The 17,364-nt window shown below is 33.5% G+C and overlaps 3 protein-coding genes across 3 annotated transcripts; 2 read left to right on the plus strand and 1 right to left on the minus strand.

Annotated features, from left to right (window-relative positions):
- Positions 1–3,656: 3,656 nt before the first annotated feature.
- LOC9322124 (auxin-responsive protein SAUR50) lies at positions 3,657–4,762 on the minus strand. The gene has a single exon (XM_021032360.1). It carries the CDS (start codon positions 4,491–4,493, stop codon positions 4,056–4,058), a length of 438 nt encoding a protein of 145 aa, XP_020888019.1. The 5' UTR covers positions 4,494–4,762; the 3' UTR covers positions 3,657–4,055.
- Positions 4,763–7,732: 2,970 nt separating this feature from the next.
- On the plus strand, positions 7,733–8,908 carry LOC110230224. Its single transcript, XM_021032364.1, is given in 3 exon segments — positions 7,733–8,036; positions 8,039–8,098; positions 8,101–8,908. Coding segments are annotated over 3 exon segments (183 nt in total). The 5' UTR covers positions 7,733–7,957; the 3' UTR covers positions 8,145–8,908.
- A 3,524-nt stretch (positions 8,909–12,432) lies between these two features.
- LOC9320073 lies at positions 12,433–13,994 on the plus strand. The gene is given in 2 exon segments (XM_021032362.1): positions 12,433–12,710; positions 12,713–13,994. Coding segments are annotated over 2 exon segments (309 nt in total). The 5' UTR covers positions 12,433–12,650; the 3' UTR covers positions 12,962–13,994.
- Positions 13,995–17,364: the final 3,370 nt, after the last annotated feature.

Here is a 17,364-nt window from a genome sequence, read left to right on the forward strand (position 1 = left end):
TAAGGTGCGAGATTGAGTGACTATTTTGGTGGTGGTTATATATATACTTTATTTGCATATATGCATTCGCATATAAAAGTTTCAAATAGTATTTGGTAGTATTATTTAGGTTCAAATTAGTTGGACTTTTTTATCAAATAAAAAAATTATTGTGTGAGGAGATGCATTCAATTTTTAGTAAGAACTAGGTCGAAATCCGCGCTACGCCGCGGGATATTTTTAAATGATTTTTTTTCAAATATTGAAGAAATTTAAAATTTAAGTAATGACAGCCAATAATATTTAAAATAACTTGAAGGCAAAAAAGGAACCAAATCAAATTGGAATGTTAAACCGAGACCAAACCGTAAATCAATTTTAGTATTCGGATAAAATTTGTATCTCGAAAAAGTTAGAAAACAATCATTTTTTCTGAAAAAACAAACGAACAAAGGAGAGAGATAGATTAGAGAAACAGTTAACGGAGAAAAAAAAAAGACCTTTGCTTTCATATCTGAAAGACTCTCACTAATGACAGCCAATAAGAGACGATTGCTTCACTGTGTGTCTAAAAGAGTTTCTATCGCCGGAGTGCGGCGGAGCTATGTCGGTGTCAATCGAACTCTAAATCTCCTACGTCTTCGTCTCAGCGATTGATGGAATTGTAATTTGGATTCAGTGTCACAAGTAAATCTCTTTCTTTCCTCTTTTTTTTTTTCTCAAGTTCCCGTTTTTGTTTTCTCCGATTTGAATATATCGTCGATGAAATCGCTGAGCTTTTATCTTTTGACAAAAGTTATGATATATGTATGACTTGGGTACTTGAGAATATGTTATATGGAATGATCATCTTTGCTTTTAATGTTCTATATGCATACTTGATTCATATGTTGAAGAGGCGTAAGAGGCTAAGAGCTTTGTTTGTTTGTTTTTCAAAATTTGAAAATTGAAATTTTGTTTAATTTATTTATAGGAGTATAGAACGTTACTCAAATGATTTTTAGTTGTTCATTAAGATCTATGATGACGCTTATTAAATCTGATGATATTTTTTTGCAACGGTTCTTATCCAATTCGATTTGTATCCAGTTTTATCCAAAGGGTAAACATTACAAGTAAATTGAAGTCCAACAATTCTATTCTAAAACATTAAGCTCATATGTTAGAGCTCAAGAACAAATAGGACAACGATTAAGAAAAGAGGAGGGATGATTATTGGCAAAAAAATCTGATGTGTATTAATCCAAATGTTTTCATTGGATGATGATTTTAATGATGTGTCATGCCCAGAACACTCCAAAAAGCTGAGGTGTCAGCACTGTAGAGAAACCTTTGTGTTTTTATTGTATTTGTAATATTTTCATTCCTTTGACACTTTTAAAAATTGAAATGTGATAAATCAACAAAAGAACGGAATCAATGTTTTGTACAAGCAGTTGTACGGTATGCTATAAATTTGTAAACTTGTAGCTTTGTGCCTTTGCATGATCTTTGGATAGCTGTTATGATATGATGATGATTATATTATGTTCAGAATGATGGTTATTACTTTGTCGAATAATAGTTTATGAAAAATGGGTAGAAAAACTCTTATTTTTAAAAAAAACACATAAAAACCCCCCAACACTTTAATTGTTAGCATTAGCATAAAGGTTAGGAACGAGTAATTGGAAGATCTCGTCCCATATCTAACCTGTTATTGTATCTGTTGGAATAAACTCAACACTTTAACAGTTATGAACATTTTTGAACAAGAAATTTGTCTCTGCTTAGTATTTGGGCTCCAACACCTACTTCTTGTAGAGTTATATTGGAAAGTTATTCTTAGCTGTTTATGTTTCCACCGGATAAGGTGTTTGAACTATGACTTATGGAATGTGTGTGTGGTGTGGACTATTGGGTCTACTTTTCTTTTGGCCCATATTACAAGTCTCATTCCTCATCAAAAGATCTCTGATTAAAACATGATTACCTTAATCCTATAAACTCTTCCATTGGTTCCAAACACTAATCCAACAAACTCTTCTTTTGGTTCACAATTTTCAGTAGTTCTTTGTAGTTGGGCTATTTTATGGCTTTAAATATAAATTTGGGCTAGACCTACTAAACATTATGGACTAGAGTGGACATGTAATTGTTTACTTTTGCTATTTCTATTGAAAACCTTTAACCCATACAAAATTATTATTATTGTATGTTAAATACGAAATATGAAAATCAAAATTTCATCACTAACTAAACATTATGCCCTTATAATATTTCTCGACCTCCCAAACATTTAAAGCAAAACTCTACATAATCCACTACCCTAATCATTCAATTGGGAATTAGTTTGTGCTGTAATGTTATATTTCACACACAAAAAATAACGCTTCATGTCCTGGATTTAAAAGGACTGTGTTTTTGAGGGCACATATACGCTAAAAAGATGCCTTGGTACGAATAAGAATGTCTTCAAATTGTGTGTGATTCAACTATCTAAGCTCTGTCTTCAATGTTTTGAGTTTGGTTAATTAGATTTTAATTGTTGAGTTTATTGATATTGGGAGTTATTTTACGTTTTAGTTTTTTACTAAAAGGTGAAAGTTTAAAAATCCATTAAAAAAGAGGTTTTAAAATGTTTTTAGAAAAAGTGGGGTTTTTTACCCATTTCCATTATTTTGTAAAGATTTATTAATGGTATTGATTACTGAATATTACTTTGTTCTCTCATTACTTAAATCATTTGTTTCGGCATTAATTGATTGCGACTCCATACATGATTAAGGGTCAGAAATTTTTGGACACAGCTATATGTGTTTTGAAAAAGGTTTGGACACAACCACTACTCTTCATCACCATGACTCATTTCTTTTGCTTTATGTTTATATTAATATATCCTTTAATATAGTTTCATCTTTCCTTCATATAGTATAGTTTTATGTAACATAAAGGCAATATATCTTTTCAAATGAGAAGATTTTGTTACAATAAACTTATCATCATGCACGTTGACAAATCCATGGTCGAAGATAAGACAAGAAAAACATTAAGAAATGAATCAAGAACAGCTACCACACGGACTACAGAACAAACCCGTGAGTTAGCAAAATAAAGAAGTGGTAAAATCAAAATCATTCTTGTGTTTAGAAAGTAAATTCAAATGTTTTAGGGACTTTTTTTTTTTTTGGTATTCATAGTAAACCACTTCGGTATTCGTATGTTGAGTGATCATATTTCATGAAATCGGTTTTTAAGAAAAGCGAAGTAAAACATTGAAGGTTCCTTAAGTGATCAACAGTCCTGGTGATCAAACTACTTGACCAACCCATGTTTAGAGTATACAGTATATCCACTCTACCCAAAGGTTTGGTAATTAGCTTTCGGTTTCACATGATCTTGGTTCTACTAAAGTGTTATGTATAGAGACTAGAGAGAAACAGTAAGATAGTATTTTTGTGAACTATATTGACCAACGTCAATTTCTTAACTCCAAAAACATTTGTGTATTCGATGCTAAACAAAAATAATAATAAACAGTCTCATTTCCTTTTTTTTTTCTTTTTTGCGTAAGAACTAAAACCTAGAGATCGATCTCTTTCTTAAAAAATAATTTTTTGGCCTTAAAGCTAAGTTGAATATGCTTGTTAAGAAATTTTCACAAGAGGTAATTTTCTTTACTGGATGTAAAGTTACAGTTTTTTTACTCAGAACATAATAATCATCAAAGATCATAATTAAAGTCTATCACAGATACAATAACAGACGAAATAACCGTGAGGAAAATATTACAAGCTTTCTTGACAGAACTTAAAAAAAAAAATCATTTCGTGGGTTTTTTTTTTTTGTTTGCCGAGTCAAATTTTATTGACCCGTAAAAAAGACCCAAGATGAGCTTAAAAATAGAAAAAAAAAAGAGAGAAAATATAGGAAAGACATTGAAGAATCATTAAACTAAAGGAAAGAGAGAGGATGTTAAAAAAAAAAAGAGAAGCTACTAAAAAATAACTAAAAAATAAACTTCATCTTTAACCATCTCGATCTCAATCTCCTTTAGCTTACTTCTTCTTCTTCTTGTTCTTAAAACTTTTGAGATCTCATCTGATCATGGAAGTCAGATCTTGAAAGAAGAGTTCATCACAAGGAATGGTGAGACCCATGTCATGATCAAAACCAAACTCTTCCTCAGCTCTTCTAAGGAGACATTGAAAGTCAAGATTGGTCAAGAAAGAGATAGGAACTATGTATGTGCTTCTGTTGTGTCCTACATAGACAGGGAAGTGTCCTTTTGGTACATCAAGTGGGAGATCATCTTCTTCGTATCCTCCTCCATTCTTCTTACCTAAGCTTGAACATCTCTTCAGAATCTGCCTAAGCATTGCTGTTTGAGCCAGTTTTGTAGATTTCTTAAGGATGGCCATTTTTGTTTTTGGGTGGGTTTGAGAGAAATGCTTTTGGTTGTGTTTAGAGAGAGAGAGAAAGTGAGTTGGGTGGATATTGAAGGATGATGTGTAAATATTTATAAAGGCATGCATGTGTTGTGTAATGTCTATGTGTCTGAGTGAAAAAGTGAGATATATGTGTGGAAGCCACAATGGCAAAAGTCATTAGAAGTTATAACCATTTTTTCTTGGTCCTCTTATGAGTTATGACATTATGGTCCCTTTGATCTCCACCTGGTTTGTAACAAGATAACCCATAAATGCTATGTGGATTTAAAACATACTCCTATATATGTACACTACTTTACGGATGTTAAAAGTGGATTCAAAATCTGTGACTCGGATCTATTTATGTTTTAGTATGGCCTGATCTTTAATTAATGGTTTTGGGAAAGAAAAAAAGATTGAAGTAAAGTTAGACCGGACATGTCAAACATAGTATTTTGTATGCTAATTCTGCATGCTAATTAATCCTCATTATCACAAAAGTTATTTAAAACTAAACCGCCCATTTTATACAAATAACGGTTGTTTGAGACTTAGTCAGTTACACAACCACACTATATGAAGTCATAACCACACTATATGAAGTCATAATTCTAGAGTTTCAAAAAGAAATGTTTCTGTATAAACTCTGATGTAGTGTTGGAAAAGATAAACACAAATGTTATATATATATATATATATATATATATATATATATATATATGTATGTAATAGATTTTCACAAAAAAGACCAGTCTTCTTCGCATCCCCATAAATCATCTCGCCCAAGTGAGATTCAAATTTAGGCAAAATAAATGATTTTTGTATTTTAATATTAATTGGCAAAATAAATGATTTTTGTATTTTGTTAGTTTTTTCTTGCTTAAGAAATTTTTTTTTTTTTTTTTTTTTGTAAATTAGCACAAGACATATTTGAAAGCACATTTTAAGATGTGTCAATTCGTGTCTCTCTACCTGCAGAGCAGAGGTGTCGTTAAAGTGCGTCAATCACGGACTTTGGAAACATCAATGTACTGAAGAGTACAAAGAAGGGCAGGATTTGTGGTAAGGAAGAGCTTGTGACACTCTCAAACAAAATTTTTATTTTTCAGTTACTATTTTAATTTCCTTCTGCACACACCACCCATGTGCTCTCTCAGTCTCTCTTCCATTCCTATTTTCTCTTTATTTTGTTCATGTTTCTCAAAACTCTGAATTTATCTCTGTTCATCTTTTTCCAAGGTTAGGTTTCAGGGATTCCCTAAAATTCAGCCCCTTAAACATCTATCTTAGTGCTGTCAAATAAAAAAAAACTGCGATCGTGTATACTCGTTGTTTTGAGATTTATCGTGAACAATCTTAAAAAATAAGTGACCTATTCGTTTTTAGTATCGTGCATGTGAGGACATCACGTAAGACATATCTAATGTTTTGCATATTTGGTTATAGAAAAATGAGTGCTTGTGGGCTCTTGTATTAAATATTTGAGTGTTATAAAACTTGCTTTCAATAAAAGATACCGCTTTTTAAAATGGAAAAGAAGATGTCCCGAGAAATAGACCACAATTTCCATAATCAAAGGAGCTGATTTGGTCAAAAAGCCATTTGATGAACGGTTTAAAGGTAGACGATTGCCATATCAAAAACAAGTATTTGTTTTTCAACAATTCTATCTGCATTTTTCTTGGGAGCTATGGCCCCATGTGTTTAGGAGAAACACCTATGTCTCTTAGCTCAACTTTTTGTTGTTATATTCTTTTAAATCTTTATTTATATATTTTATTTTTCCTAAAATATACTTCCTTATAAAATAGAATTAACAATTAGGCTTAGAGCTTATTTGATAATTTCATTTGCTCATATAATCTCTTCACATATTTATACAACAACTAACACTTTATTTATTCATTTCCAGAAAAAAAAATCATGATTTAACATATATAACTGTATTTTTTTTTGTTTGTTCACTATGATTTCACGCGATGCAAACCAAAAACCTTCACAAGTTTTCGAAAATTTTCAAACTATAGAATGTTAATTTTGGTGCTATAAGTTTCCAACTATATATCAACCTTTTTCACAAATTTACAGAAAACAAAATTCATAATTATTCTGAAATTTAAATAAGTTTTACAAGTTTTCAGAAACTTTGTGTGTTTGTCATGTAAACGCATTGTTCATCTTCCTCATCTTAATGGTTATATTTTAACCCTGATCGGAGAATCTAAATTTAAATTCCAATATTTTAAATTAAAACTGCCGTTTTAATCTACGTCAAAGCTCATATTTAAATTATAACCTAGAAGTTTTAACCTAAACCGCTATTTAACCTGTCAAAGTTCATTTCGAATTTTCGAATATGTTTTCCTTTCTTTCTTTTCCTCGCTCCTTCACCATCATGCCTCTTCTAATGACATTAGTTTCTACATTCTAAATACAAAAATAGTTGGCATCTGAAATGAGTTATTGAAATAAATTACTTATTATACATATCTTTCCGTAAAATAAATAAAAACAATTAGAGAATAAAAAGGGACTAAGTTAGGGGCATGGCACCCAACTAGTATATTATCCATTCTCCAAATAGTGATCTCAATATATGTCGATAACTTTGGAAATTTTTTCGCTTACAATAAATTTTGATTGTTGTTGCATTAAACAAATATTAGTTGATATATTTTTTAATCAAAAATAAAAACTAATCAACCTCTAATACGAACTAGTCAAATGTATTTATATAGATATGTTTAATAAACAATGATTTTTAAGCTATGAATATATATTGCAGTTTTTTTAGTTAAGAAAAGAAGAAGAAAGAGTTTTCTTTCTTGCATTTTTTAAACAACGGGCATACTAAACAGTAACATAAAATGAAAGAAAATTAGTAGTATATAATAGCTGGACAGTTAACCAAACTAAAAATAACTAAAGCGACTTTAAATAAAAATGAATTCATCAAATCGAAATTATTGTCTTACATGAACCAAATGACTTTCAAAACCCTTAATGCAAAGACAGACACAAGTCTGGAGCTGGTCGGAAAGCAGATCTTAGCATACATTTTCTCCAAAATTTGTTTCAATTTTCCTTTTAACACGTCTTCTATTTTCTTGGACACCATTTAATTAATAATTAATTTTGGCTTGTCTTTTTTCATATAATTTACGAAAGAAAAATCAGCCAAAGATAGAAAATGGATCGGAGGAATATACGTGATTAAAACACAAGAGGACATTTACATTTTTTTTTTTTTTTTTTAATAAATTCTTCCTTACAAATCTATTGAGCAATTCAAATCAATGCGCTTAATTTTTTCTCTTGTAAATTTGGTTCGTATTACCCGGTTTTGGTACCACTTGGTCACTGAAGATGAGAGAATTAGGAAAATCCAAATTTAAGCATAGAAAATGGATAGAAGACTAAACTAACTAACTATTGTCTTTGACTCGCGCTAGAAAATTATGCTTTAGGCCGAAAGTGCTTGGCTAAACAAAAAAATGTTGGTCTTATTTTGGTAGTTTTGTAGGATGATATGACATTAATTATGCTTGAGGTTAATTAGCTGTGAGCACATGAACGCCATGTTACTCTTCACCCAATTCTCTTTTACTAAGACAATTTCTTTAATGTGCATATCGATCCTACACTCTTTAGCTTCTATAAATGGCATATACCTAACTCGATCAACCTTATCTATTGGTTGTGTTACTGTACGCTCAGGTTTGTGACATGTATTTAGTTTACGGTGCACGTTCATGATGTCACACTGTGTTCCTTCTGTTTCATCTTTTGGACCAAATATTTCTTTAACCACCCATGTCTCCTGTTGCACTTATTACTCAAATTATCGCCCATCAAGTATACACATATCTAATGTGATTTATACATATATTTTTTTTGCCAACAGCTTTATATGATTTGGATGACTCAAATAAGCCAATCCGAGAGAACATTGTTTACATACGATATAAAACACGATTGTACATGAACCGTTCGTGTCAATTTATCCGCTTTAACATTAGTTTGACGAAAAATTAAAGATACATACTTTTTATTATTATTATTGAGATAACTTGAAAACTTAGAAATATTAGTTACACGAATCTTGGGATATATGTATGGTCGCTAATTTAAAAGTTAAAGAAAAAAAAGTAAATTGAAAATTTTTCACGATCAAAATATATTTTAAGATGAATTTGCTAGATGATCATATATTCATATGGGTTTATATTTGTGAAGAAATCATATGTTGGTAAAATCGTAGATAAATTATGTGTGTGTTTTTTTTTGTGTGTGATTAATTCAAATAGCATCGTTATCATATTGAACAATGTGCCGTCAGGTACTAAAGTAGCTAGGTATTTGTTAAAATAAACGAAAAATGTATGCTTTTATGAAAGTTACATGGGTGATAACTCAAGTTATTTACGACTTTGATCGGTCATTTCTGCAAATAAGTGACCAACAGATCGTCATTTAGTGTATATACTCTCTACTTTGTATGAAAATCGACTTGATGAAATTTTTAAAATTAATAATTACTCTAGAAGACCAAGGGATATCAATTTTTTTTGTAAAATAAATTGAAAACCTATATTTGTCAAATTTGTCTTGATATAACAAAATTATTTTGAGGGGAGATAACAAATATATGTGAGTGATGTACTCATGTAATAAATGCAACACACACCCTTTGTATAAATTATGGATTGGTGGTTAGATAGTGAAGTGGGCAAAGTGAAAGAAGGATAAAGATACCTTAATTTATACAGCCCAATATGTAAAAGAGTGCATATGTCACTTTAATCATTGCCTCCAAAGGAGCTGCAACAGGAACCTCTCTTTCTGTGTAATTCAATTTTTGTAGTACAGTTCTTATTTATTCCTCCGGTTTACTTTGTTAAACGTCACCAAAAATAGACATCACCGGTAATGTAGTGCATTCATATTCACTTTACTATAAACACATATTGTAGCTGCAAATTAAATTTTTTTTTTTCTTTTGATAAATGCTACAAATTAGTTTTTGTAGCAATGACTTATAAATTTTTTTTTTGTGTGCACCTCAATTACTTATTAACTAGCTTGGATTATTTTTAATGCTAATTACTACATTTGTGTTTACATTTGAATTGTTTTCACATAGTTTATTTTCTATAAAATAATTTTGTAGAGTATAAATGCAAAAGAAAAATGCATAAAGAAAGCTATATTTTCATTTGCATTTATAATTTTACTTAATTTAGTAGATTCTGTATATTATTTTTTATTTTTTTAAAACAGAGACTAAGTATAGGAGGATTATATGTTCTTTCGCTTCATGCGTACCAGTGTACGGCCCCTAGTTTTGGAAAGGACAGATCATCATATGTGGTCTTAGCATTTCTCAAAGTAGGGTATAAAGTATAAACTACTATTATAAAGCGGGTCATGGTTAAGACTTAAGACTTAAGTCCCACTTGGTCTGATGAAAGTAACATTATTTATATACACATCTTTAGTATGTGGTGTTTTAAAATTATGTGCTAAGCCATGTTAGCCAGATCACATATAGATAACAGAATGATCCAAACAGCCCACAACTTTTGGGTTTATTACTAAATTATTGTTCTTTTAAAAAATTTAATTCATTTATTTTGCATTTTAATATTTGCCCATCTTGAAAATGTATACGTGATCACACCTTTTGATCATAATGTAACCCCCATCAATTTGAGAAGAGATCTTCTTTTGAACTCAGAGCATTATCATAAATAAAAGTCCTCTTGTACTTGTTTTCTTTCAAGCCACTCTGTTTTTAAACTTCTGCTTCATCAATCTGACAAAGTTACACAAGATGGGTTTAATGCGATTTATGATTCCCAACCGGAAGCAACTTTTCAAGTCACAATATTTGAAGAATAAATATATATATTCATCAACACCAAATTTAGGCCTAGTTCCAAAGGGACATGTTACGGTTTATGTAGGAGAACAAGTGGAGAAAAGAGATTTGTGGTCCATTGTTCAGAGATAGTGAGTAGAATCAAAACAAGATAGATTCAAGCTTTATTAAGATGGATAAATAAGCTAAGAAGTTGAAATAGCTTATTAGAGCTTTATTTAGTGCAAGAAGTAAATGAAAAGGAAAGCTTAGTTTAAACACGAAGATCAAATTGACATTTAGACTGATGTCATAAAATGGGAAAGAAAGAGAGCTGTTACAACTGGCAATTCTCTAGGTTAACACCATTGATGTTCAATACTAATTTATATGAATCTATTTTCTTAGTTAGACCTAAATACATGGGCTAATATCATGGACTTCTCATGTGTGCTTTAACCTAGATGTTGGGATTCAATAACACGATGGTGGCTTGACGATCTCTAGTAATTAAGGAAGAAACCTTTCGTAAGCATATCTCTTTACTTCTCGGTTGCATTGATGAGAATTTTGTTTACTTAGTATATCAATCTCACTTTTAAGTTAGGGTTTAGGTGAAACTTCTTTCTCTTTCAAGAGATATTTCATTTTGTTTTAACGTCGTTTTATTATTTAAGTTCATAAACTCAACACAATGGCGGCGAGGTGTCATTTTGTCTTTATAAGTGTCAATTTGTCTTAACTAAACGACATCATTTATTTATGGACTCATATGACCAATACGATGTCATTTTGTTGAGTTTATAGACTCAAATGACCAAAACAACATCTTTGGTTGAAACAAAATGACACATCGTCACCGCCGTATCGTCTAAATGAGTGAAAACAAATAATTGACTAATTATGTTTGAATCCATTTAATTTTACGCTCAAATCTAATAGTTTGTGTAGTTTATTTGAATTGGTTTAGCGTTGAGGTTGAAAAAAGCATTAAGTCCAATCAAAACAGCATATTATTTGAAGAGAATGAGGCGCTGAAAGCACTTACCATATCAGGAGCACATGAATCTCTATGTGCACAAGTTTTCCTTTTGTCATGTTCTTGCATTTTTATGGCTGACGGCCATATTCTTTATTTTGCATACTTGTTTCCTTCTTTAGTGTTTTTGAACATTATTCTAGACTTGTTTATGAGCTCTTTATAAGCTCCTCATTTCTCCATTGTAATATTCAACTCTTTTTTTTTTTTTAATCAATGTAAAATTATATTCAACCAGAAAAACTGTTTTACAAAAAATGCATCATAGAGAGCTGAAGTTTTTGAGAGATTTGTTTGATATTACATTTCCAAATCGAAATTAGGTGCTACGAGTTTGGAACCATAGTCGACTTCCGCCTTCGTATACATCTTGATTTCATATGGAGCTGAGTTTGTTCCTTACACTTTTGTCAATGATGCTGATGACTTTTTGAGCCGGTATGGGAGTGTAGCCGTGGCGTCTACCGTTTGTTTCCCTCCATACACTATGGATTGAAAGCTGAAACGTGTAACGCATGAAGAACTTGGAGAGACTTTTCTGGTTTGGATCGAGAAGTAATGGAAGAAGAGTTTACCAACTTATTGTGAAATGATTGCCTATTGCCTAAAATCCCTTAGATAAGCGATGATATTCAACTGTTCTACAAATTAATAAGCTTTCGATTTTATACAAAGTGTGTCTTTGTGTTTTGTCATCTCAAGTCTAGTGTGTATTCACTTTTCTTGAGTGATTTTCGAGCTGAATAATAACTTGTGGATTCAAGTTGTTTAAATTGTATGTTGAGTGTGGATTCATTCAAAACTTCCGTCTCCATCACTACTTTCATCCATCCGACCATTCAAGCTTCGAACCTTTGCTTCCGTTGATCAAACCATTGGTGGATTCCCGTGGCTGCGTCAGTTCTATTATACTTTCCATTAAAGATGCTTCGAAGTTACTTCAAGCAGATATTTTGTGAATGGTTTTAAGTTATTATTTCTGTCTATTTGAGTTTTTGCATTTTCTTGTAGAATTTGCTTTCTAGTTGTGATATACTTCACTATGTATATATTGACTCACCTTTGGTCATCCAAGTCTATACTAGTTTATATATACTTTCATACAGTAGAGTTCGGATCCTATATCTAGAAGATAGATGAGCAACTGACGACACGTGACGACTGGCGAGGTCCTTAATGAATCAAACACCATATAAAGAGAGCTAACAATAGGATAACCATCCTCTCTTCTCTCCGACTTTCCATATTTTCTTTTCTTTTTTCAATTTTCTATTTAGAGACAAAATAAAGAAAACAAAGACTATTTCTACGAAGTAAACTCATCTTGTTTTGATTGTGATTTCTAGTTACTAATGCATCAGACATGAAGACCATTCCATTGATATTCATCGCCACCATCATAATCTTGACATCATTTCCAGCTACGATATCAAATTCGTCGGTGCCAAAAAAGAGCTACCATTTTGCGATGTGGAGCTTCTACCTTGCGTCCTACCTTTTCAAGTTCGCGGTCACGGAAGCAAACAACTGCCTAATGGCTGTTGTGAGAAAATGAAAAAGTCAACATCATGTATGTGTAGATTCCTAGCGGCCAAGGATCGTAACCTGAACGCAGCTGCTCATAGAATATTCTGGTTTTGCCAAATTTCCGTCCCTAATTGTCAAAAAATCTAGAGATATAGGTTATGGTTTTGTTCTTTAATTCCGACAAGTTTCCGAGCAGTTTCCGATGACATTGGATTGTCGGAATTTTCCATGGTTTCCGACAAATATTTCCGACGAAATTCCGACGAATTTTTAATCGTCGGAAAAGTTTTTATGTTTCCGACGAATTTCCGACGAAATATTATTTTCTTGGAAGTTTGTCGGAAATTCCCCGGAAATCCGTCGGAATAATTCTGACTAAAAATTTCGTCGGAAATGTTCGTCGGAAATTGCTATGTTTTCTTGTAGTGGTAATGTTCCTCGGGTATATTTAAGGGGCAAATTATTATTATTTACTTTATCCACCTTTGTAACTAACACAGAAACATGATGAATTTGTGAAAAGAATAAGTGCCCAAATTCGAGCTAAAGGATAAAGTATATTTTTCGACGAAACATAAAAATAATAAATTATCGACTCCTCATATATTCTTCGACCATTAAAATTTGTTCGAGATTTCTTTCAAAACGCAAAATAATTGACTAGATTGAGAAATCAAACTTCACAACAAATGCAATTTTTTTTACTAAAATGTTGTTAAAATTGGGACACGTATTAGTATGCTTATGTCACTTGTGAACAATGTCCGTTTTTCGTTTTTTTTTTTCTTTGTGGTAAACTAGGAAGTTCCGACCGAAACATATACATCTTCCTAGGTCTGTACTAGCCTTTAATATTTTTACTTGTTCCAGCTGCCACCTTTCCAGTCGAGTTATCGATCTCTGCTAGTAATGTATGTTTCTAAATTGGCAAGTGAAAACGTCGTGTACAAGTTCGATCTACATCACACGTCGTTCTTCGTCAACGCCGGTGAAAAAAAGCATAAAACACGTCAAAAAGACAAAACCACCTTTGTCTTCTTGCTTTCTTCTCCCTCAACCCACGACGGTCAATTCAAGACCAATCTCAAAACCATCATGACGACAAGGATTAGACTTCTCTTCTTTGATTTCCTTCTCTTTGCCTCACTTTTTCTTAAAGGCAGTGTTCTAAAATACGGTCTACATGTTGTATATACGATGTACGGTGAGAAGCTGTTAGGATAAGGATACATCCTTATTAGATATATGTCAATATTCGGTTGTATATTCGATTAGGTCTACGCAACTACTCTCTTGTACTATATATACTTTGGTTGTACATTAATAAGACTCAAGGAATTCCATACACTTTGGCATGGTATCAGAGCCAAATCTAAAAAAAACCCTAAAATTTTTTCCTTCAATCTCCTAACTTCTCTGTTCTAAAACTTCTCTGTTCTCTCTTCTTTAACAACATCATGACTAAACCAGTCGATGGTTCTCCTTCTTCTGAAAAAGATGCGATCTCAGCATCTCCCTACTATCTACACCCATCCGATCATCCTCACCATGTTCTTACTCCTATGCTATTGAACGGTGACAACTACGAACGTTGGGCTAAGCTTACTCGCAACAACTTGCAGGCCAAGCAAAAACTTGGTTTCATTGATGGAACACTTACCAAGCCTCCATCCGATTCTCCTGACTATCCACGGTGGCTGCATACTAACTCGATGTTAGTGGGTTGGCTATACGCGAGTCTTGATCCACATGTGCAGAAATCAATCTCCGTTGTTGACAATGCCAGAGTCATGTGGGTGATTGCTCGAGTAATTACTCAATACACTTAACCGCTAGGTAGTATATTCGAGGTCGATCCACAAGGACCAAAGATACTCTAAAGACTTCCGAGACTCGTTCTTAGCTAAAGCGGAAAGATTTTTTTGTTTTGGGTTTTCAGAATTGTAAATAAAAATGCAATTAAAATAGACGATTTATCTTCAAGATTTAAAGACATTGGGCGTTAGGATATTTCAGAGATCAACGAATAATGGAAACATGAAACCAGGAATTCAGTAATTAAGAACCGTTCTCGAACATGAACACATTTAAACCAATTCTCTTTCAAGACATTAATCACTAACGGTTTCGAGTCTTGGTTTAGTCCATGTTTTGAGTCATCTATCGTGTCAAAGTCCGTCTTTTGGGCCTTTTCGGTTGTGTCTTGAGTCCTTTGCAGGCTATAGGTGCTCGAGCTGGATTCGGAGCATCTTGACTAGGAAATTGCATGCGAAAGTTTAGTAATCGAATAGTCAAATTCGCATTACCAAACAAGTTCATTAAGTTCACAATGCGTCCTAACGTCAACTTTCGTTGGCTAGAAATACATTGCTCAATCCACATTCTTTCAGGCATTCTATCGAACACTTTTGATGCATAGAAAAACCTAGAATCTACAACAGGGTGATCAATCCTATTCTAGCATTAAGAACATGTGAATCAAAGAACCTAGAGAATGAGAATTCCTAACACAACCAATCCATTAATCCATTGAATCTCCTAATTGGAACCCTAAAACCCAATTGGAGAACTACTCACACATAGAGAAAGAGAAAAGACAAATAGATATGAAAGAAAACATGATTCAATAAAATAGAAAAGGAATAGGGTTTAGAAATCTTCTCCAAGTGTCAAGAGGATGGATTCCTTTGCCCAAAGTTGTTTACAAGAGAAAAGTCTCAGAAAAATTGCAGAAAGAAAACGTGCCCCAGAAAATTAGGTCTCTGGGGTTTTTATACCCAAGTACAAAAAAAGGAAGACAAAACCCGGTTTAGGAAAACCGTCTCGGGGCGTCGAGGCTCGGATCGATCGATCCCATGGGTGGATCGATCGATCCAGATATGCTGAATCAATTGGTCGGGCGAATGAGGGTTGGATTGATCGATCCCCTCCTGGGATCGATCGATCTCGAGCGACTGGAACTTTTGGCTTCATCATCACAATTGGGATCGATCGATCCACGCCTTGGATCGATCGATCCCCAGCTCCTGGTGATCTCTTATACTGTTTCTCCATTGTTTTAGCTCCGAATAGGCTCAATCATGCACAAGATGCTCCGAATCCAGCTCGAGCACCTATAGCCTGCAAAGGACTCAAGACACAACCGAAAAGGCGCAAAAGACGGACTTTGACACGATAGATGACTCAAAACATGGACTAAACCAAGACTCGAAACCGTTAAAAACGCAACACATCAGTGGGAAAGTCTCAAAACTCGATACTCTGTTGGTAACGCCTCTCGTGTTCACCAACTAAAATCTGATTTAGTTGCTTGTCGTCAAAATGGTCTGACGGCTGCGGATTACTTTGGTAAACTCAAAGTCATGTGGGATGACTTAGATGATTAGAACCACTCTTGATTTGCTTATGTGATAAAATCACATGTCCTCACATGCTTCGTCAGATCAAACGTCGTGATCATAAACGAATTCACCAATTTCTAATGGGTTTGAATGCAGCAAAATTTGGTACCACTCGCACCAATATATTGGGTCGTTTAAGCCGTGATGAGTCTATCACTCTTGACAGCATTTACTCAGACATCATCGCAGAAGAACGACACTTAACTGTAGCAAGGAGTAAAGAAGAACGCGTTGATGCAATTGGCTTTGCGGTTCAAACCGGAGTTAATGCAATAGCCTCTGTGACTCGCGTCAATAATCTCGGCCCTTGTACTCACTGTGGCAGGTCAAACCACAATGCCGATACATGCTTCAAACTTCATGGCGTTCCCGAATGGTACACTGAAAAATATGGTGAGACTGCCTCCGGACGTGGTCGGGGTCGCAACAGTGCTCCTCGAGGCAGAGGCAGGGGACACGGCTACTCATATCGGGCCAACAACGCACAAACATTGTCTCCGCCTTCTGTTTCTGCTGAATTCCCAGACATACCAGGAGTAAGCAAAGAAGCATGGTCAGCTATCAAAAATCTCTAAAAACCAGAGTCTTCTGCTTCAAATGAAAAACTCTCTGGTAAGACAAATTGTGTTGATTTTCTTATTGATTCTGGAGCTTCTCATCATATGACTGGCTTTCTAGACTTGCTCACTGAAATTTATGACATTCCTCATAGTGTTGTTGTTCTACCTAACGATAAACACACGATAGCTACAAAAGAAGGAACACTTTTACTTGGTGCAAATATGAAAATTAGTCACGTTCTATTTGTGCCGGATCTATCGTGTACACTAATCTCTATGGCTCGTCTTCTTCGTGAACTGCACTGCTTTGCAATGTTCAATGATAAAGTTTGCGTGATATAGGACCGTATTTCCAAGACAGTGATTGGAGTTGGTGAAGAGAGGAATGGAGTTTATCACTTGCAAGGTACTGTTTCAGCAAGTGCTAATGCGGTTAAGAGGAAATCTGGCAAGGCCTTGTGGCATATGCGACTAGGACATCCATCTTCGAAAGTTCTTGCTTCTATTTTACCTACTTTAGATATTTTAGACAGTTGTAGTTCTGATTTAAAGACGATTTGTGACGTTTGTGTTCGAGCCAAACAAACTA

The sequence above is a fragment of the Arabidopsis lyrata genome (genome assembly GCF_000004255.2).
Source record: "Arabidopsis lyrata subsp. lyrata unplaced genomic scaffold ARALYscaffold_3, whole genome shotgun sequence".
In the NCBI taxonomy this organism is placed as follows: domain Eukaryota; kingdom Viridiplantae; phylum Streptophyta; class Magnoliopsida; order Brassicales; family Brassicaceae; genus Arabidopsis; species Arabidopsis lyrata.

Excerpts from the sequence above, each read along its gene's own strand:
- LOC9322124 (XM_021032360.1), bottom strand. The coding sequence starts at position 4,493 with ATGCATGCCTTTATAAATATTTACACATCATCCTTCAATATCCACCCA.